The sequence below is a fragment of the Gossypium hirsutum genome, chromosome D04 (genome assembly GCF_007990345.1).
Source record: "Gossypium hirsutum isolate 1008001.06 chromosome D04, Gossypium_hirsutum_v2.1, whole genome shotgun sequence".
NCBI lineage: Eukaryota > Viridiplantae > Streptophyta > Magnoliopsida > Malvales > Malvaceae > Gossypium > Gossypium hirsutum.
In genome coordinates this window covers 52,048,411-52,070,596 of record NC_053440.1, presented here as the reverse complement: position 1 = coordinate 52,070,596, position 22,186 = coordinate 52,048,411, and the positions used below count along the sequence as shown (strand labels likewise).

At 36.2% G+C, this 22,186-nt stretch overlaps 2 protein-coding genes across 2 annotated transcripts; both read left to right on the top strand.

Moving 5' to 3' along the window:
* The first annotated feature begins 1,121 nt into the window (after positions 1-1,121).
* LOC107898943 (probable polyol transporter 4) lies at positions 1,122-4,400 on the top strand. The gene is made up of 2 exons (XM_016824517.2): positions 1,122-1,714; positions 2,531-4,400. Exons 1-2 carry the CDS (start codon positions 1,498-1,500, stop codon positions 3,892-3,894), a joined length of 1,581 nt encoding a protein of 526 aa, XP_016680006.2. The 5' UTR covers positions 1,122-1,497; the 3' UTR covers positions 3,895-4,400.
* Positions 4,401-5,653: 1,253 nt separating this feature from the next.
* Positions 5,654-7,253, top strand: LOC107898944 (bifunctional epoxide hydrolase 2). Its single transcript, XM_016824518.2, has 3 exons — positions 5,654-5,896; positions 5,979-6,193; positions 6,401-7,253. Exons 1-3 carry the CDS (start codon positions 5,827-5,829, stop codon positions 7,049-7,051), a joined length of 936 nt encoding a protein of 311 aa, XP_016680007.1. The 5' UTR covers positions 5,654-5,826; the 3' UTR covers positions 7,052-7,253.
* Positions 7,254-22,186: the final 14,933 nt, after the last annotated feature.

Below are 22,186 nucleotides of genomic sequence, written 5' to 3'. Positions count from 1 at the left end.
TGTTTTTAAAATAAATTTTATATAAATGTATGAAAAGATAAAAGTAGTCTATAATAATGTTTATTAGTTGTTGGTTTAATGTAATATTTGGTATCTAAACTTGACATTTTTTCTTAATTTGTTACTTAGATTTTTTTTGTCTAATTTGGTACTTAAACTTGATTCTTTTTTCTTAATTTGGTACGTAATCTATTTTTTTTTCCGATTTGGTACATGAACTCGTTAAACGTTATACAAATTACTCCAGGATGACATGATATTTCTTTTTTGTATTTTAAATGTTTAATTACTTTTAGTTTTATTTATTAATTTAAAATAATGAATTTCTTTTATATTAGGTTTTTGAAATTCTTTTTTTTCTTATTCAATATTAATCCGTTAAGCATAGCTCAATACATAATTTTTTAACACAAATTCCCTCTAATACTGATGATATTTTTATAGCATAACACGAATTTTTTAACGTCGTTAATGTTTTGAGGTAATTTGTATAACATTTAACAAGTATTGAATCTAAAAGAAACTTAGGTACCAAAGTAAATCCAAAAAAATTTAAGTATCAAATTCATAAGTCAAATTGGGCCAAGAAATAGTTTGGATAGCAAATTAAGAGAAAAGGTCCAAATTTAGGTATAAAATATTATATTTAATAATATAGATATTTTTAGTTATTGGTATGATATTTATATTGAAAATTATAAATTCTAGGAAGGAGACCCATTCCACCATAAGTTAAGGCGAATTTCAACTTTACGCGTAAATTGAAGTCTTTTAAAGATTCATCAACTTGTTCCAAATTCAAAGGGTTGAATTTAAAGAAATATCCCAAAAGAGGGGCTATTGAGAGTTAATTACCATGCCTTAATAGGATTGAAACGTATATGTGGACTGTTGGCCTGTAATTCTGAGTAAAATCCCAAATTCGAGCCTTTGATGCTGAAAATAATGTCAAATAATCATGTCTTCCATATTTAGAAAATCAAAGTCAGACACTTCCAACTCATTTATGCCTGAAAGTTACCTCAGGATGTCTTAATAATTCACCTGTTGCTTTGGTAAGATTTGTGAAGTGTGAAACGTGTTAATAAAGGAATTAATGGATGAGAGAATTCTATCATAAATTTATGGCAGAATTGTGGGGGGAACTTTGCATATGTAACACACTTTAGGGCTGTATTGTTTCCTTTTAAACATCATCAAGCCATTGTTTTAGAATTTAGACCTTGTTGATGTTGACTACTTTTTATCTTTTATTTTCATTTGCATATGTAAGTAAGCTTTGTTGGAGAATACTAAAGTGGCTACCTTTGCTTGGGTGGTAAAAAGAAAAGGAAAAAGAACCCACCTGTTCTCAGACTTTCATTTTCTTCCCTTCTGGTTTTAGATCTAAAAAACCCAATTCATGGTTTAATCCTTGTTGTGACCAAAAAGGAACATCTGGGTCTGTTTTGCTATTTTTGTTCTGGTAAGGGAGAGGAATTGAAGGAAAGGAGAGTTATGGGGCTGGTTGGTGTCCAAGAAAATGGGAAAGGGGAAATGGCTTTGTCTTTGGGGAACAAGAGCAAGTACAAGAGAATGGATTCTGAGCTATCTGATGAATTTGATGACGAGGCTTCTAATCATTATAATGAACTAGAGAGGAAGAAAAGTATCAGGAAATATGTTCTTGCTTGTGCTATTTTTGCATCTCTCAACAATGTTCTTCTTGGCTATGGTAAGTTTTTTCTATTTGCTTTGGTTGCTTCAAAAGTCAAGCCTGCTCTTTTTTTCTTTCTTTCTGGGATTATTGGAAATTCCATGGTTTTCTTATTTTTCTTTGTTGACCTGCTTGAATTTGGTAGGAAAATAATTGTTAGCTCCAAATCCTTGAAATGCTATGTTCTTGTCATTTTATAGTTCATTGATATTTGTTTCATATGGCACCAGATACTATACGCAGACAAAATCATCAGTGTTTTCCTAAATTATAATGGTTAGATGAAAAGACCCAACTTGAATATAGATTATGGTAAAACCAGGATTTAGCATCCCTTGAAATTCACCATTTTGGCTCAGAATCTATTTCTTTTGTTCTATCATCATAAGCACATCTTAGTTTTTGTACCTTGTGTATCTTATTATTGCCCGCATCTTCATTGAGGATCCATTTTGGGGCTTGCAAATTGTTAATGGAGATCATGGAGTTGAACATTCAGGAAAAACATGCTTTGATGTTTTGCTGCTTATTCATTTTGTAGTAAACTTAGACTTAATCCACGGAGACCGAAAGGCTGTTACATGGATAACGGAAACTCAATTTAATCAGGAAATTCAGTCTTTGATATTTAGTCAGTGCAGTATGTACAACTTAAGATTAGTGAATTGATTTTCAAATTCAGAGCAGAAGTTCTTACATGAGAGCTTCACACTCAATCCACCAAATTATCTGAATACTGTAATCTGTGATTTAGGAACCTTGCCAAGAAGTCCGGTTGGTTGCATTGCTTTGATCTTAAACTTTGTCACTGAAGGATTTCTCTTTTATGTACAGATGTAGGTGTCATGAGTGGAGCGATTATATTTATTCAGGAAGATCTGAAGATAAGTGAGGTACAAGAAGAAGTTCTCGTTGGGATTTTGAGTATCATTTCCCTTTTGGGTAGCTTAGCTGGTGGAAGGACATCTGATATCATTGGTAGAAAATGGACAATTGCCTTTGCAGCTGTTATATTTCAGATTGGTGCAGCTATTATGACATTTGCACCTTCATTCCAGATACTAATGATAGGACGAGTTTTGGCCGGGGTTGGTATAGGCTTTGGAGTCATGATTGCTCCGGTCTATATTGCTGAGATATCGCCAACTGTTGATAGAGGCTCTCTTACTTCCTTCCCTGAGATTTTCATAAATCTAGGAATTTTGCTTGGTTATGTCTCAAATTATGCATTTTCCGGTCTTTCAGTTCATATAAATTGGAGGGTGATGCTCGCTGTTGGAATTTTGCCTTCAGTCTTCATAGGATTTGCACTTTTTATCATCCCTGAATCGCCAAGGTGGTTGGTAATGCAGAACCGAGTTGAAGATGCGAGATCTGTGCTATTAAAGACAAATGAAAATGAGAATGATGTGGATGAGAGGCTCTCGGAAATAGTAGCAGCCGCTGGAATGTCTAATGGAGAGAAGAATGAAGAGAAAGCTGTATGGCGTGAACTGCTAAGTCCTTCTCCTCCACTTCGTCGGATGCTGATCACTGGATTCGGAATCCAGTGTTTCCAACAAATCACTGGAATAGATGCAACTGTGTATTATAGTCCTGAAATCTTCAAGGAAGCTGGGACTGAGAATAACTCTAAGCTTCTTGCTGCAACAGTTGCCGTGGGTGTTACAAAGACCGCTTTTATACTGATTGCCACATTTCTTGTGGATAGAGTTGGGAGGAAGCCCTTGCTCTACGTGAGCACAATTGGGATGACGGTCTGTTTGTTAACCTTAAGCCTTACCCTTGGTTTTCTGGGTCACGGGCAGCTTGGAGTTGCACTTGCGGTCTTGTGCGTTTGTGGTAATGTAGCTTTCTTTTCGGTGGGAATGGGTCCTATTTGCTGGATTTTGACATCAGAAATCTTTCCATTGAGGTTGCGAGCTCAAGCATCTGCGCTTGGGGCTGTAGGTAACAGGGTATGTAGTGGCCTCGTTGCCATGTCATTCCTCTCTCTATCTCGTACAATTACAGTGGGCGGAACCTTTTTCCTCTTTGCACTGTTGTCAGCTCTTTCTGTTCTCTTTGCTTACAAATGTGTTCCGGAGACGAAGGGAAAATCATTGGAACAGATTGAGTTGCTTTTTGAAAATCATAATGAATGGCAAGGAAGTGAAGTGGAGATGGGAGACTCCGAGCATCTAGTACAGAAAGCGTGAGTAATTGGGGATTGACGGCTCATTTTCCAGGTCGAAACTTGCTACTTACGGTTTAATGATTGAAGTGGCAAAACCGATAACCATACGAAATGTTACACCATTCAAAGCTAGCATTGTGCATCAACCTGCAAGTGTCGGAGAATGTTTACTAGCACCCTAAACATATGCAACTGGAAGCTCTAAGGAGGAAGCATAGTGCCATTGAGGTGCATCATTACAGTCAGAAATCATGTCTGAAGCTATTTTTGTTCTCCATATCGGTACACGATTTTATTTGTTTCAAGATCCAAGTGAATATAGTAGTATTGTTGTTAGACATATACTTGTATCAATGCTTGATTTCTTGGGACAAATCTTAAATGGATGGAAAAGAACATGTTTGTGACTTGTGTCTCATCATGTTTGTACCAAACTTAAACTCATGTTAGAAATTGAACCATCTTTTTGTTCTTTGTGAACTTCAATGCTGAGAGGTAGGCCAATGAATGAAACATACTTTTCAGTCACATGGTTGAGTGAGGAAAAATTAACAAGCTGCAACAGAGTTACCCCATCCTTGTCGTTTGGTATGAAAATCTGAAAGGCAAACTGCAAAATGGAAGATGCTTTCTATTGTTTTTACATAATGGTCAATTTTTGAAGTTGACCCTTATACTATGCTGAAATTTGCTATTTGATCTTTATACTTTACTTTTTGACACAATTTGATCTCTCTACTTTATAATCTCATTGGTTAGTCTAAATAGTTAATTTTGTTCACTATTTTAATTAAAATGCTGATGTAAATTTTTTTAAAAACATTATTCCAACAAAAATAATTATCATGATTAGTTTGAATTGCTATTTAAAAAAAAAAATCCGAATTGGTATTTTAACACAATTTGTACCAAATAGAAGAATAGTTCAAATTTAAGCATAGTAAAGGGATTAGAATTATAATACGACCGAAGACAATCTAAACCTTAACGCAATCATTCTCAATATATATTATATAATTTTTTAAAATAATCGACACTATACAATATAATTTTAATAAATTATTGAATTTATTATTCAATATTGTTTGATAGTGCATATAGATACGAGCGAAAGAAAATTTATTACGTGATGGCGTTCTTTTATTACATGTCACAACCTTGCACTTCCTTTTCTAGATTATATAACAATGATTAAATATTAATTTTGGTATATAATTTATATATTTTAATTTGAGATTTAATTTATATATTTTAATTTTTAATATAATTTAGTGCCTCAACTTTTATTATGATTAATTTATTTTGATTCAATTCTAAAAAATTGATAACACTATTAAAATTTTCTATCAAATTCAAGTCCACTATAATGTCAATTTTTGTTACATGACCACAAAATAATTACTTTTTATAATTTTAAAATGTCACACTAGTGAATTTAATAGAAGTTTAACTGTGTTAATAATTGTATCTGAATTTTTAAATTCGAAAAGTAGATGAATTAAATTCATGAAAGTAAAAATTTATGAATTAAATTTCAAATTTTAAAAAAAATATAAGGACTTATTTAACTTTCAAATTTTTACTTTATAATTTGATCACACCAGCTTAATTGGATTAAAACTTAAATCATCATTTTATAACTATCCGAGAAGGAGGTGGTAAAAAACAAAGAAAATTGTATGAATAAATTAAAGAAACATAAAGATGGTGAGACACCAACAAAATCCAAATGGTCAATTATAGATGGAATTATTAATATTTAATGGTGCATGACTATTAAATACGTCTTAGTATAAGGCTAGTAGTTGTACCTTTAAAACTATATTTATTGATTTTAATAGTGAGAGGTTCAAAGGTACATCATCATCATCTTCGTGAACTCCGATAATCTCATCCCAATTTCCTCCCAAGCATCACTCTGTTTGGTTTCTTGGTCAGTTTCTGTTATTAAACAATGGAAAAGATTCAGCACAGCCATGTCCAAGTGCGAGGATTAAAGCTTCACGTAGCCCAGATTGGAACAGGTTTGACGTATACTATATAATATAAGATTGGTTGATGTTGGTTCCATTGGAATTAATGGGGATAATTAATGGTGTTGTGCAGGTCCTAAGGTGGTGCTTTTCCTGCATGGCTTCCCGGAAATTTGGTATTCATGGAGGCACCAGATGATTGCTGTGGCTAATGCTGGTTTCCGAGCAATTGCTTTTGATTCCAGGGGCTACGGACTCTCCGACCACCCACCGGAGCCCGAAAAAGCAAATTTCAAGGACCTTGTCGACGATGTTGTTGCCCTTCTTGACTTGTTGGGAATCAATAAGGTAACCATTACTTCATTTTTCTTGTTTGTTTGTCTTCTTGCCTTGCAGAATATCTGCCTTTTCTTCATTCTTGATACCAAATTCAAGATTTTTGTCTCATTCGTTTGGCCGGAGCTGAATTTAATAAATCCGTAGTTTTAAAATCATGTTGTATTTATACATTAATTTGCAAATTAACTTTTAACCATATGGAAAAAAAACATATAGGTTTTTCTTGTTGGGAAGGATTTTGGAGCAGTGCCTGCATTTATGGTAGCTGTTATCCACCCTGAAAGGGTGTTAGGTGTCATAACACTAGGCATTCCTTTCCTTGTACCTGGTCCTGTTGGTATCCAATTTGATCTCCTCCCCAAAGGCTTCTACGTATTAAGATGGGCAGAACCAGGAAGAGCTGAAGCGGATTTCGGCCGATTTGATGTTAAGACCGTTGTAAGAAACATTTACATTCTCTTTTGCAGAAGTGAGCTACAAGTAGCTGGTGAAAACGAGGAGATAATGGACTTGGTTGATCCATCTACTCCATTGCCACCATGGTTCACAGAGGAGGATCTTGAGGTCTATGCAGCTTTATATCAAAATTCTGGTTTCCGAACCGCATTGCAGGTCCCCTACAGGTGCTCTCAATTGGATTATGGTATAACCAATCCAAAAGTGACAGCTCCATCATTGCTGATAATGGGGGAGAAGGACTATTTTATGAAATTCCCAGGAATGGAGGAGTACATGAAGAAAGGGATAGTGAAGCAGTTTATGCCTAATCTGGACATCACTTTCATGTCAGAAGGGAATCACTTTGTTCAAGAACAACTACCAGAGCAGGTGAATGAGCTCATCATCACTTTCCTCAACAAAAATTAGCAGCATTTGATGTGAGCATTTGTGTGGTACAGAAGAGTTAAATTGAGAAGAATAAGTGTCCTTTGCTAGTGCTAATGGTCAAGCTTTAAACAGTGTATGCTAAGGGCAACTTGCCTTGTTACACTTTGATCTTTTGTTTTTGTGGATTTGTTCACATACCCAGAAACATATTATGGGGAACATGTCTCTCAACTATTTTCCATGATTTGGCACCAAATGATTGAAACTTAAAAACCTGATTAATGTTCACACAACCTTTTAGAACTAAAATATGGAACTACTTAGATGCTTTCATGTTTAGAAAGAGAAATGATTGTATGAAACTATGATTCGACTATTGAAAAGAGATAGAGATAACGTGGAATCACGGTTTCATACAATCCTTTCCCTGTTTAGAATTAGGATTAAAATTTTTTGAGAAAATTGATTATATTTTTATTCTTTTAAGATATTTAATTTTTTAATATAAAAATTAATTTTCATACATGAGCCAGGCACAATTTTATTATATGTAATAATTAAAATATATTAAATTATTTTATAAATTTTATGAATAATATGCATATTTATATATGTTGGTTTCTGAGTTTTACCATGTGTAGTTGTCATGTGCAGGTTTTAGCTCAATCCAATTAGCTCAATTTGTTAGCTTTAGTTTGGATTGTACTGGTTTTTAATTCGGTTGTGCTTGTAATTGTTTGATTCTACTATGTGATTACTTAGACAATTATTTTCAAGATTCGAACTCGTATCTTTTTTTGAGAATGCAAAACTTATCACTACATCTAACACTTTTTGATATATTATATCATATTAATATTATATTAATTACGATTTCATATGTTAAACATATATTAAAAATGCAAACTTGAAAATAATAAAAATGAATTTATAAATTAACACATGCAAAAGTAATAAATATCACTTCCATTTTTTTTTACTAAAAATCGATTGGTTCATTTATTAAAGTAAAGATAAAATACAAGAGATAGAACTATTCTAAGTTCTGAGGGTAAACTTAGAAAATAGAGAAACATAAAATAAAAATAAATAATTGGAAAAATAGATAGGCAAAAAGAAAAGGAAAAGTAAACTCATTCTCTGGAGAAATGAGCCCTTCGATCTCCCACGAATCAGAGATTAAACTTCAACTCATAATCTTTCTTCAACCTAATCACTTGTCTTGAAAGAACAAATATCAAAGAAAGTAAACTGGGGAAGTACCACTGCCGATAGTAAATATCCCCAAATCAACATCGAAATCAGAGATTAAGGAGGGTCAAGAAACTTCCAATCAACGGCAAGAAAATGAAGGATTTTCCAAAGTGCATCCTCCACCCAATACCAGTCACTGGATCTTCTCATGCCTTCTAGAGTCATTGCAGGGCAAAATACTAATAAAAGCCCATTTTTTTAAAAATTTATTGAAATGGGCCCATTAAATAATTAATTACCAGAATGACCCAATTTTCCGAAAGTGCGTCCACATCAGCGCGATGTCAGGGGATGTGGCAGGAAAACGCTTCCTTAAGGAAGCGCTTTGTCCATGTGGACAAAAAGCGCGCCCTCAAGGACGCGTTTTCCTGCCACGCCAGCACTCCCCTGGGGATGAGTTTCGCCCGCGCGTGAACAGTAGCAACGACTACTTTTTTTACCGTTGGTGACCCCCCAACGGTAAAAAAAACTATAAAACCCCATTCATTTTTTTCACAACTAAATCCTTTCTCTCAATTTCTCTATAATATTCTCTCAAATTCCTCTCAAATTCCTATTTAAAAAAGCTTTAATTTTTTTAATTATTTTTAAAAAAGTTTTAAATTTTATTTTTTTAATTTTTTAAATCGTAAAAATTTGATCGTGTTAGCAATGGCCGGAGAATTAATTCGTCTTGATGACAAGAACATATTCGTCGAACAAATGAAAATGGTAAGTGTTAAATTTAATTTTTAAATATTATTTAAGATATTTTTTATTTATGCAATTTTAAATAATTATTATTTTATTATTTGTTATAAAAGTCTGTAGATCGGATATTGCAATGCTATATCCGTAATATGCATGGTCCTCCATCACCGTTGGTAGAGAATTACTTGCGAGAAGTGGGTTTTTGGCACGTGGCGACAGTAGGCCGGGGATGCAAGTTGGACCCGAAACTCATCAGTGCGTTGATTGAGAGGTGGAGACCCGAGACGCACACATTCCATCTTCCATGTGCCGGATGACGATTCTATGAAACTAGAAAGAATCCAATATGCTCGGGCGTACATTCTTCAGATAATTGGAGGTTATCTCATGCCGGACTTGTCACGAAACCTTGTACATCTAAGATGGCTGTTGAAACTCGTTGATTTTAGAACAACTGGTGAATTTAGTTGGGGGTCTGCCATTTTGGCCACATTGTACTGGGAGATGTACGGGGCGACGCGATCGAATAAAGAGAAATTCGGAGGTTGCCTGTCACTACTGCAGTTATGGGCATGGTTTTTGTACAAACCCATTTGCCCGGGCCCAATAAACAAAACAAAAACAACTAAACCCAACTAGCCTAACCCAATACCCCAAGCCCAATATCCAGCACGAACCCTAAATCTGACCCAAGAAGATTAGTCAAACTAGGGTTTCAGTTTTTTTTGAAACCCTAGCCTAGCCCTACCGCCGCACGTCTCTTCTGCCAGTGCCACCACCGCCACCGCCGCACCACACATCACCTCAGCCATCTGCTTCAATCACCGCAACTTGCGCCTGCAAACAGAAAGAAAGAAGTGACAAATGCACAAAAAAAAATTAAAAATTCATGTAAAAAGGGCTATAAAAGCCGAACATGTGACTTTTTTTTCTTCTTCTAGCAACTCCTGTAACAAAAAATAAATTTAACAGAGAATAAAAAACAAAAACTTTGGAAGGTGATTTTCGTTTTTGCATTTATTTTTTATCCTTTTTTGTTATTTATTTTTATTGTTTCAGAAAAACAGTTTACATTTGCTAAAAAAAAGAAATAAAAAAGAGAAAAAGAGGAGTTTTTACCCTTTTTTGGTGGTGCCAGAGCGATCAGGAGGGCGAGGAGACCATTCAGCGAAAAAGGGGAGACTTTTGGTCTTCCCGCCGCCGTGCACGGTGGTGCCGGCGATCGGTGGCCGGTGCATTGGCCCTCGGCCGGACTCTTGGCCGGATTCTGGGGAGAATAAGGGGGGAAGAGAGAGCATTTTTCAGATTTTTTCTGAAAAGAGGGGGAAGAATGAAAATTTTGAAAAAAAAGTAACTTAAATAGGCTTCCAAAACGACGTCGTTTTGGACAGCCTTTTCAGGCACCAAAACGGCGCCGTTTAGGAGCCGACCCGATTTGCCCGACCCCCTCCAGGCCAGGATCTGCGTGTTTTGAGCGGAAGGGCTAATTGCGCTTTCAGCCCTTCCGCTTTTAAATGATTTTGCAATCAAGCTCTTTTGTTTATTTTTAATTTAGCCCCATAATTTTGTTTTCGTTTCAATTTGGCCCGTTCCAACGCTGCGTTTTGGGTCTTTGGCTTATTTTCCATTTTGGCCCTCCGTCCTTTAGCGCGCGTCACATTTTGGTCCTTTTTGTCTTTTTATTTCAAATTCGCCCACTATTTTTGTTTTATTTTGATTTAGTCTTCTTTTTCAGTAGTTTTATTATTTTGTTTATTATTATCACTTTCCTTATTATTATTATTATTATTTACCCACTTATACCATTTTTAGATTTTGTTATATATATTCATACTAACATATATATATACATTTTTAACTTTTATATATGTACGTACTTATATTTTTATATGCTTTAATATATATACTTACTTATGTATTATTTATACTTTATACTTTATATATGTATACCCACATATTTTAAATATACATACTTATTTTTTTAAGGCTTTATAATTTTATGTATATACATACATATATATTTCCCTTATATGTGCATACATATTTTTCATGTTTTATAATTTTCATATATCTTCCTTTATTTTTATGTTCATTTATGTATGTATGTTTATGTCCATTTTTATGCTTTAGTTTATTTATTTATTTATTTGCTATGGTATATGCATGATTGATTTATTTTATTATTCGTTTTTGTTCATTTTTTATTCACATTATCATGTTTATTATTCCATTATGCATATAAATATCGTATTTCAAAAAGGAAAATATTTTTAATTGAGGCAATGTTTTGCGTTTGGGAAATTCGGGAAAACATGCCCTAAGGTGCTGGGTGTCGATTTTTCTCGTTCAACCAAATGGCTTAATATCCTTTTAAAAATTTTAAAATAAGGCAATGTTTTGCGTTTGGAAATTCGAGAAAACGTGCCCTAATGTGCTGGGTGTCGATTTTTCTCATTCAACCAAATGGCTAAATATCATTTTAAAAATTTCAAAATAAGGCAATGTTCCGCGTTTGGGAAATTCGAGAAAACATGCCCTAAGGTGCTGGGTGTCGATTTTTCTCATTCAACCAAATGGCTAAATATCCTTTTAAAAATTTCAAAATAAGGCAATGTTTTGCGTTTGGAAATTCGAGGAACGTGCCCTAGTGTACTGGGTTTCGGTTTCTCGATTGACCGAATAGCCAAATATCCTCTTGAATCTTAATCCATGTCATTCAAGTTTTTTTTAGGATCGTATTTTAAATCTCTTTAAAGTTTTCAGTTTTTCGACTCTAAAACATTAAGTAATCAACTAGGTACCAATTTTGGGTGTAACGAGGGTGCTAATCCTTTCTCGTACGTAACCAACTCCCGAACCCGTTTTCTAAATTTCGTGGACCAAACTCATTGTTTTACTAAAATTAAATTGTTTATTAAAAACAACCATCTTTTCAAGGTGACCCAATCACACCTCATCAAAAAGGATTGGTGGCGACTCCCGTTTTCGTTTTCATTTTGAAAACCCAAGTCGACCCCATTTTTCAATCAAAAAAATGGTGTCTACAGCTTGGCGACTCCGCTGGGGAGATTTCCAAAATAAGAGAGTCAAGCCACGAGTTGATTACTTTTTGTCTTTTTGTTGAAAGTTGAAAATTTGGTTTAAATTTATGATCCTTTCATTGTATTTCATTCGTCTTCATTACAATTGTCATTATGTTTTATACTTGCGGTGTTGGTTTAAATTTTGGTGTCTTTCTGCACATTGCATTGCATGACTGTTGGTCACACCCTTTTAAGTGGGAGTGAGAAGCTAGTCCTTCGTGAGGTTTTCACCTCCGTGCAGGATAGTGGATCGCTTTCGAGATACATCTGTACCTATGTCTTCGTGAGATTTTCATCTCTTCGTGAGATTTTCATCTCCGTGCAGCCATATGGAAATGTATTCCCCTGAACCGAACTCGGTCTATATGAGCCTATAATGTGTGAAGATCGAGGAATCTGCTGGTTCGGGTACCCTTACTTTAGAGCCAAACCTCATGTAGTGAACCTTAGGAGCCCACCCTAGGTAGAACCATTTTGATCCCCTAGTATTCACCCGAATAGGTGTTCTATTTATTCTTGCTTGCTCTTGCTTTGTACTAACCTGTTTTCTTTTTTGTTATGATTTCATTGCATTTTCATCATAAAGAGGTGTTGATTCACGTTTGGTTGTTAAATAGAGAGCTTGTCATAAGGAAATGGGTTTCTTGATAAAGTGGATAATAATACGGTTGTCCGAATATGGTCCAAGAAAACATGATAAGAGAATGATGATAGTTTAATGGAGGACTACACGACCATTGCTCCGTTGCCCGAGAATTCAAGATAACAAAGATTATTCGAGAGCCGCTGAACTTTCTTAAGGAGAAGCCAACGAGTGTCACGAGGATAAGCGAGCAACGAGTCGTGGCCCAGATCAAGCAAAATGGAGATAGAAGAGACGTCCTTTTGAAGAGTTCATGAGATTCATCTTAACACGCGAATAAAGAAAAGGATCGTTGTATTAGAATATAAGGGCAAAGCTGTATATATATCCGCTTTATGTAAAGAGATTTGTTTTCTAGTAAAGTTGTTCTAATAGAATTGAACCAAGAATCAACGTCTCTTTTTGCATTTATTCTATGCATTTGCATTACATCGCATCATATGCATTAGATTTTCATAAAGTGACCCTAATTAGGTAAAATTATTTTAGTTAACCTGGAAAACCGACACCCCTACGGAACTCGAGCGAAATCAAAGAATATGGATCAAAGATTAGAAAAACTTGAACAACTCCAAAAAGTTATGCAAGATCAGATACAAGAGCGGCTGGAAAGAATTCAGCAAGAGATGACAGAAAAGATGCGGGAGTCCTAGGATGACATGATGGCACGATTAACACAGCTGTTGAAAGGAGGAAATGACAAGGGAAAGGACCCTGTAGTTAATGTTGAAGAGGGAAATAATGATGAACCCCTCTACCCTCCAGGCTTTACCCCTCCACACGTGCATACTCAAGCTGAGCTGTACCCACACAAATCCTCTGTTACAATCAGACCTCAGCAGTCTCAGATGGGTCCTTCAGTGCCAATGAGCTTTCAAATTGGAGTAGGTACTAATCCCGGAGAGAATCCTACCAATCCCATGGTTTCAGATCTCTATGACGTAGCAGAAACGAAGAAAGCAAAAATGGATCTGCCAAAACAATTAGAAGACCGATGTAAATGGCTAGAGGAGAAGTTCAAAGCCATGGAAAATGCTGATTACCATCAAGGAATGGATGCTAAAGATTTGATCTTGATACCAGATTTGGTCCTCCCTCCCAAATTTAAAATACCGGAGTTTGAGAAGTATAACGGGACAAGCTGTCCTGAAGTTCATATCACTATGTTTTGTAGAAGGATGACCGGGTACATCAACATAGATCAATTACTGATTCACTACTTCCAGGACAGTTTGATCAGGTCAACGGCTAGATGGTATAATCAATTGAGTCGGGCCAACATTCACTTATGGAAAGATTTAGCGCAGGGTTTTATAAAGTAGTACAGACATGTAATGGATATAGCACCCGATCAAATTGTATTGCAAAACATGGAAAATACACCTAATGAGAGCTTCCGACAATATGCTCAGAGATGGAGGGAAGTGGCAGCGCAGGTTCAGCCACCACTTCTGGAGAAAGAAATAACGATGCTCTTTATGAACACACTGAAACCCCATTTCATCACGCATATGTTAGGAAGTGCTTCAAAGAGTTTTTTGGATATAATCATGAACGGCGAAATGATTGAAAATGCCATCAGAAGTGGAAGAATAGATGGTGGAGAGAGTAACAAAAAGTCAGTCTCAAGAAAAAAAGAAGATGAGATGAATAACATAGGTTACTCAAGATCAGTTACTGTAAGTCATCTAGGTAAAGGAGTTGCTAGTCAACAAGGCTCATTGAGACAAGAACCTGGAGTGAAACCAGGTACTGAGAAGCTCCAGTTCACACCAATTTCGATGTCATATAAAGAGCTGTATCAAAATTTATTCGATGCGCATGTTGTTTCCCTTTCCTACTCAAAACCCCCACAACCTCCGTATCCAAAGTGGTATGATGAGAACGCACAATGTGATTACCATGCAGGAGTTATGGGGCACTCAATAGAGAATTGCATCACCTTCAAAAAGCTAGTTGAAAAACTCATCAACATGAGTGTTGTCAAGATGGGTGACTCATTTACTGCAGAAAATCCGCTACCCAATCATGATTGACAATAAGGTGAATGAGATGTATGAAGAGATGTTGGGAAATGTTCACATCGATGACATGTATGAAGACACAAATGAAGAAGGGACCTTGTTAGATGTCTGCTCTTATAAACTTGGGAGTGTTCTAAGCAATTGGGTAGCGGAAGAGACCCTTGTAGTTTTTAGAGCTTATTTAGAGTAATGTTCAGAACACACTTGTTGCTTTTAGCCTAGAGGCAATAAGAACTCTTTTGTGAAATAGGCTCATGTCTGAACATCATTATTTTAATGGAAATGCGTCTTTGCGATCTTTTTGAACCAATATTCTTTCATTTCTTACGAATGATTATTTTTATTCTTTTATTCTTTCTTCCAAATCATTATTGCATTCATAATCATATTATACATAACTTCATACATTCTTTTTATATTCTCTTGTACCTACAATAGGTCCCCAGATATCAATGACATGAATAACACCTCTACAGACTCAGAATCTTCTTTTGAGCGAGACATGTGTTTAGGGGGATCTCACGACTTTGAAAATGACATAGATTGTGGCCTATCTCTGGATTTATTGAGGATGGTAGAACAAGATGGAAAACAGATCCTACCCTACAAAGAATCACTGGAATCCACGACTTCTACCTATGTGGGGCATGAATGTCATTGAGCCGATCTTGCCAAAAAATTTTGGCGGTCAACAATTCATCTTTGCAACCGTCGATTACTTCACTAAGTGGGTGAAATCTGCTTCATATGCCAGTGTCACGAAGTCGACAGTCAGCAAAACTTTGAAAAATTTGAACAAGAACATGATATCAGAAGTTTGCAGTTTGTTCAAGATTAACACCATATCGCCCCCCAAAAAAGCTTTACCGGGACAATGCCATCCTTTTTGGCTTATTGTGGTTTCACCTATTGAAGTTGAGATTTTCTTCTCTTTGAGTTTTTGGATCCAACCCTAATTGAAGAGGAATGTTCAAAGTTATCCATCATGGTTAAATATGCCAAAAGTAAAAGACGCGAGCTCAAAAAATTCACCCTAGAGGATTTCATGAGAGGACTTGGTATTGAAGAAGATCCTTCTCACACAAAAAGAACTTCATGCCAAGATGGGAAGAACCTTATGTGGAAGGCCTTATCTGGAAAAACATTAGTCTTGAACAGAAAGGATAACAAGGACATGCCTAATCCTATGAGTTTAGATTCAATCAAAGAATATTTAAAAAAAAAAGGAGAGGTCAAGGCGAAAACCTGCAAAGGGCGTATTGAGACCAAAGAGGCTTGAGTTGAAAACCTGAAAAGGACGACTCAAATTATGGATCAAATTGGCGTATGAGGTGATCAGAGCAACTTAAATTTTGATCAGATTGGGGCATGTGATGATCTTGCTATACCTGAATCAATAGGAAAGGGTAGGCAATATCTTGGGGCATCAACAAAGTCCTGTAGATCTCCTAAACACATGTCAAACTTAGAATGGTCTTTCAAAAAGTTTGTACAGAGAAGTTCAAGCTGCGATATCTGAGGCATCTAGTCCTCATATTATTTATGTTGAATTTCTTGTTCTTGGAATACTTCATTCTTCTTCAAGATATGTGTTCCCAATTAATTCCCTTTTTATTCTTACTATTCTTGATAATTTATTCATTTCGAGCTAGCTTCCAAATCAATTTTATTTTTATCCATTGTTATGATCTTTTTGCAAGTATGTTGCATTGGAATAATGCTTAATGGACTAATAATACTTTCACAAAGGAAGTTTTGCATATTACTCTAAAAGTTTCTAAATAATACAGGAACTTGAAACAAGACTATTATTTAGAATACACCCAGTTTAAAGATTGAAATATCTAAGAAGGAAGAGTCTAAATTAAGACTTTCTCTTTGGATTTTTTTGTCAAAAACATTGATTGAACAAAATGACAAGATGCCGTGTTGGTGACAAAGTTTCAATAAACAAACAAGCAATGGTCACCAAGTGATAAGAAAAGGTTTTCTCGGAGAAGAAAATTTTGCGTTTGTGCGTGAGCATTTGGTATGACACCTTGGGAATGGGGTATATGACCAAAAAGCTTCACATTTTGTATCCTTGAATTGTGATAGAAGAAAATTGAGAAAAGCCAGATCTTTCTACCCTTGGGTTACAGTGGGAGAATGATGGTACAAAATTTGCGCCCCAATGGATTAAACTTTGAGGTTCACAGTGGGGGGCAACTTGGCTAAATATTTCTTCAGAAAAGCCAGTCAAGCAAGAAGGCGTCGTAGCACGTTAGTCACAAAGCCTTAATAAACTTTGACTAATGACAACCTAAGCAGGATCATTCTCGGAAAAATAAAATTTTGCATTCATGCAAACACCATTCACACATGTCTAGTTAGGAACATTTGATTCATTTTGATCATGCCATCCTAATCATTAGGAATAATTAGGTCCATTGTACATGTGATGTTCCCCAGAGAACAGATTAATGAAGACAATAGATCTTTCCTTCTTGCATTGACAGCGAAGTAGATCGAGGACACAAACCTTGCCTCTCTCGGTTGTAGTATAGCTGGTTGAAGACGACAGATCTTGCCTTCCTGCATTGACAGCGAAGTAGATCGAAGACACAAACCTTGCCTCTCTCGGTTTTAGTGGAGCTGGTTGAAGACAACAGATCTTGCCTTCCTGCCTTAACAGCGAAGCAGATCGAAGACACAAACCTTGCCTCTCTCGGTTGTAGTGGAGCTGGTTGAAGACAACAGATCTTGCCTTCCTGCCTTGACAGCGAAGCAGATCGAAGACACAAGCCTTGCCTCCCTCGGTTGTAGTGGAGCTGGTTGAAGACAACAAATCTTGCCTTCCTGCATTGACAGCGAAGCAGACCGAAGCTGATAATTCTATCTCCCTAGTTGGCAGTGGAATAGATTGAAGATAAAAAATGGAAGATTTTACCTCCCTGTGACTATAGTGGAGTACATTGAAGCCGATAATTCTATCTCCCTGGTTGGTAGTGGAATAGATTGAAGATTAAAGATGGCAGATTTTACCTCCCTGTGACTACAGCGGAGTACATTGAAGCCGATAATTCTATTTCCTTGGTTGGTAGTGGAATAGATTGAAGATCGAAGATAGCAGATTTTACCTCCCTGTGGCTACAGTGGAGTACATTGAAGTCGACAATTCTATTTCCTTGGTTGGCAGTGGAATAGATTGAAGATCGAAGATGGCAGATTTTACCTCCCTATGACTATAGTGGAGTACATTGAAGCCAATAATTCTATCTCCCTAGTTGGCAGTGGAATAGATTGAAGATCAAAGATGGCAGATTTTACATCCTTGTAACTATAGTGGAGTACATTGAAGCCGATAATTCTATCTCCCTGGTTGGCAGTGGAATAGATTGAAGATCAAAGATGGCAGATTTTACCTCCCTGTGACTACAGTGGAGTACATTGAAGCCGATAATTCTATTTCCCTGGTTGGCAGTAAAATAGATTGAAGATCGAAGATGGCAGATTTTACCTCCCTGTGGTTACAGTGGAGTACATTGAAGCCGATAATTCTATTTCCCTGGTTGGCAGTGGAATAGATTGAACATCGAAGATGGAAGATTTTACCTCCCTGTGGCTACAGTGGAGTACATTGAAGCCAATAATTCTATCTCCCTGGTTGGCAGTGGAATACATTGAAGATCAAAGATGGCAGATTTTACCTCCCTGTAACTACAGTAGAGTACATTGAAGCCAATAATTCTATCTCCTTGGTTGGCAGTGGAATAGATTGAAGATCGAAGATGGCAAATTTTACCTCCTTGTGACTACAGTGGAGTACATTGAAGCCAATAATTCTATCTCCCTGGTTGGTAGTCGAATAGATTGAAGATTTCAGATCTTATTTCCCAAAGTAGAGCAGATTGAAGATGGCAGATTTTACCTCCCTGTGATTACAGTGGAGTACATTGAAGCCAGTAATTCTATCTCTCTAGTTGGCAGTGGAATAGATCGAAGACTGTAGATTTTGTCCCCCTAAGCAATAGTGGAGCAGATCAACAATAACAAATCTAACCACAAACCTCACCCCCTGAAGTTACAACAGAGTGGATTGAAGCTACAAGTCTTGTCTTTTTGAAGTTGCAGTGGAGTGGATCGACGCAACAAGACACAGTGGACTGGAATGAAGCTACTTGAAAAGAGAAGCGTTAAATAAGTCAAGACTCAGCAAGACCGGGCAAATTGGTCTTTCTTAGTTTTTGCTCTGTTCTCGTTACACGACAACGAGCAAAGAGGGGCAGCTCTACAAGCCCATTTGCCCGGGCCCAACAAACAAAACAAAAACAACTAAACCCAACTAGCCTAACCCAATACCCCAAGCCCAATATCCAGCCCGAACCCTAAATTTGACCCAAGAAGATTAGTCAAACTAGGGTTTCAGTTTTTTGTGAAACCCTAGCCTAGCCCTGCTGCCGCACGTCTCTTCTGCCAGTGCCGCCATCACCGCGCCGCACATCACCTCAGCCATCTGCTTCAATCACCGCAACTTGCGCCTGCAAACAGAAAGAAAGAAGTGACAAATGCACAAAAAAAATTAAAAATTCATGTAAAAAAGGGCTATAAAAGCCGAACATGTGACTTTTTTTTCTTCTTCTAGCAACTCCTATAACAAAAAATAGATTTAACAGAGAATAAAAAACAAAAACTTTGGAAGGTGATTTTCGTTTTTGCATTTATTTTTTATCTTTTTTTGTTATTTATTTTTATTGTTTCAGAAAAACAGTTTACATTTGCTAAAAAAAAGAAATAAAAATGAGAAAAGAGGAGTTTTTACCCTTTTTTGGTGGTGCCAGAGCGATCAGGAGGGCGAGGAGATCATTTGGCGAAAAAATGGGAGACTTTTGGTCTTCCCGCCGCTGTGCAAGGGGGCGCCGGCGCCAGCGATCGGTGGCCGGTGCGGTGGCCTTCGGCCGAACTCTTGGCCGGTTTCTGGGGAGAATAAGGGGGGAAGAGGGCATTTTTCAGATTTTTTCTGAAAAGAGGGGAAAGAATGAAAATTTTGAAAAAAAAATAGCTTCAATAGGCTTCCAAAACGACGTCGTTTTGGGCAGCCTTCTCAGGCACCAAAACAGCGCCGTTTACGAGCCGACCCGATCCGCCCAACCAGCTCCAGGCCAGGATCCGCGTGTTTTGAGCGGAAGGACTAATTGCGCTTTCAGCCCTTCCGCTTTTAAATGATTTTGCAATCAAGCTCTTTTGTTTATTTTTAATTTAGCCCCATAATTTTGTTTTCGTTTCAATTTGGCCCGTTCCAACGCTGCGTTTTGGGTCTTTGGCTTATTTTCTATTTTGGCCCTCCGTCCTTTAGCGCGCGTCACATTTTGGTCCTTTTTGTCTTTTTATTTCAAATTCGCCCACTATTTTTGTTTTATTTTGATTTAGTTTTCTTTTTCAGTAGTTTTATTATTTTGTTTATTATTATCACTTTCCTTATTATTATTATTATTTACCCACTTATACCATTTTTAGATTTTGTTATATATATTCATACTAACATATATATATACATTTTTAACTTTTATATATGTACGTACATATATTTTTATATGCTTTAATATATATACTTACTTATGTATTATTTGTACTTTATACTTTATATATGTATACCCACATATTTTAAATATACATACTTATTTTTTTAAGGCTTTATAATTTTATGTATATACATACATATGTATTTCCCTTATATGTACATACATATTTTTCATGTTTTATAATTTTCATATATCTTCCTTTATTTTTATGTATGTATATGTCCATTTTTATGCTTTAGTTTATTTATTTATTTATTTGCTATGGTATATGCATGATTGATTTATTTTATTATTCGTTTTCGTTCATTTTTTATTCATATTATCATGTTTATTATTCCATTATGCATATAAATATCGTATTTCAAAAAGGAAAATATTTCTAATTGAGGCAATGTTTTGCGTTTGGGAAATTCGAGAAAACATGCCCTAAGGTGCTGGGTGTTGATTTTTCTCGTTCAACCAAATGGCTTAATATCCTTTTAAAAATTTTAAAATAAGGCAATGTTTTGCGTTTGGAAATTCGAGAAAACGTGCCCTAATGTGCTGGGTGTCGATTTTTCTCATTCAACCAAATGGCTAAATATCCTTTTAAAAATTTCAAAATAAGGCAATGTTCCGCGTTTGGGAAATTCGAGAAAACATGCCCTAAGGCGCTGGGTGTCGATTTTTCTCATTCAACCAAATGGCTAAATATCCTTTTAAAAATTTCAAAATAAGTCAATGTTTGGCGTTTGGAAATTCGAGGAACATGCGCTAATGTGCTGGGTTTCGATTTCTCGATTGGCCGAATAGCCAAATATCCTCTTGAATCTTAATCCATGTCATTCAAGTTTTTTTTAGGATCGTATTTTAAATCTTTTGAAAGTTTTCAGTTTTTCGACACTAAGACATTAAGTAATCAACTAGGTACCAATTTTGGGCGTAACGAGGGTGCTAATCCTTCCTCGTACGTAACCGACTCCCGAACCCGTTTTCTAAACTTCGTGGACCAAACTCGTTGTTTTAATAAAATTAAATGGTTTATTAAAAACAATCATATTTTCAAGGTGACCCAATCACACCTCATCAAAAAAGATTGGTGGCGACTCCCGTTTTCGTTTTCATTTTCAAAACCCAAGTCGACCCCGTTTTTCAATCAAAAAAATGGTGTCTACAGTTTTACTTTCCATTTTTTCGTCATCGAGTGGACCACCCATATACATTCCCACTCATAACGAGGTAAATTTTATATTAGATTTTACAATTATTACGTAAATTTAAAATATAATAGTATGCTAAAAATTTATTTAATTAGGTGGAACCATTCGGCAAGTTATGCTGAATTACCTACCTCTCTTGAAGATATATGGCTTCTATTAGGCCAACAGTCGGAAGCACAAGTAAGTATTATATAAAATAGATATTTCCATCACGAGCTAGTCAATTGGTATTTAGTATTTAGTATTATGTATTATGTATATAACTAATATTTCTATCATGTTCATATAGTTTCAATGGATACCATACGTGGAGCTGACAATTCGGGTAGTAATTCCGGATGAGGACTTCCAAAATCCAAACGCTTGGCATTTGAAAGTCGCATTGGTCAACTATGCGACCGTGGAGATGCACCAGTCGGACAGAGTATTATGGAAATTTAGATTCCGACAACTGATCCCCGTGGCACCTGAGGTGTTGGATGATCATCAAAAAATCGACTTACGACAATTACATATGGATTGGCCGAGATTCTGGTCATACTACATCCAAATGTGGGAAGATCGGTATGATTATATACCTACTCAGGAATCAATCATCGTTCCAAAGCTAGCGTGCGTGCCGGAATACATGTCATGGTTTAGAATTAATGGCAAGCCGTATTTACTGTCGGCAGAGGAGAGGCAATGGCAATTGCGTGTCCAAAGGGAACGACGTGACCC

What these genes read in the sequence shown, in the direction of transcription:
- LOC107898943 (XM_016824517.2), top strand. Translation starts at nt 1,498, where the DNA reads ATGGGGCTGGTTGGTGTCCAAGAAAATGGGAAAGGGGAAATGGCTTTG. An exon ending in CAATGTTCTTCTTGGCTATG is followed by an intron (nt 1,715 to 2,530) that starts GTAAGTTTTTTC and finishes TTTTATGTACAG; the next exon opens with ATGTAGGTGTCATGAGTGGA.
- LOC107898944 (XM_016824518.2), top strand. Translation starts at nt 5,827, where the DNA reads ATGGAAAAGATTCAGCACAGCCATGTCCAAGTGCGAGGATTAAAGCTT. An exon ending in CGTAGCCCAGATTGGAACAG is followed by an intron (nt 5,897 to 5,978) that starts GTTTGACGTATA and finishes GGTGTTGTGCAG; the next exon opens with GTCCTAAGGTGGTGCTTTTC. An exon ending in ACTTGTTGGGAATCAATAAG is followed by an intron (nt 6,194 to 6,400) that starts GTAACCATTACT and finishes AAAAACATATAG; the next exon opens with GTTTTTCTTGTTGGGAAGGA.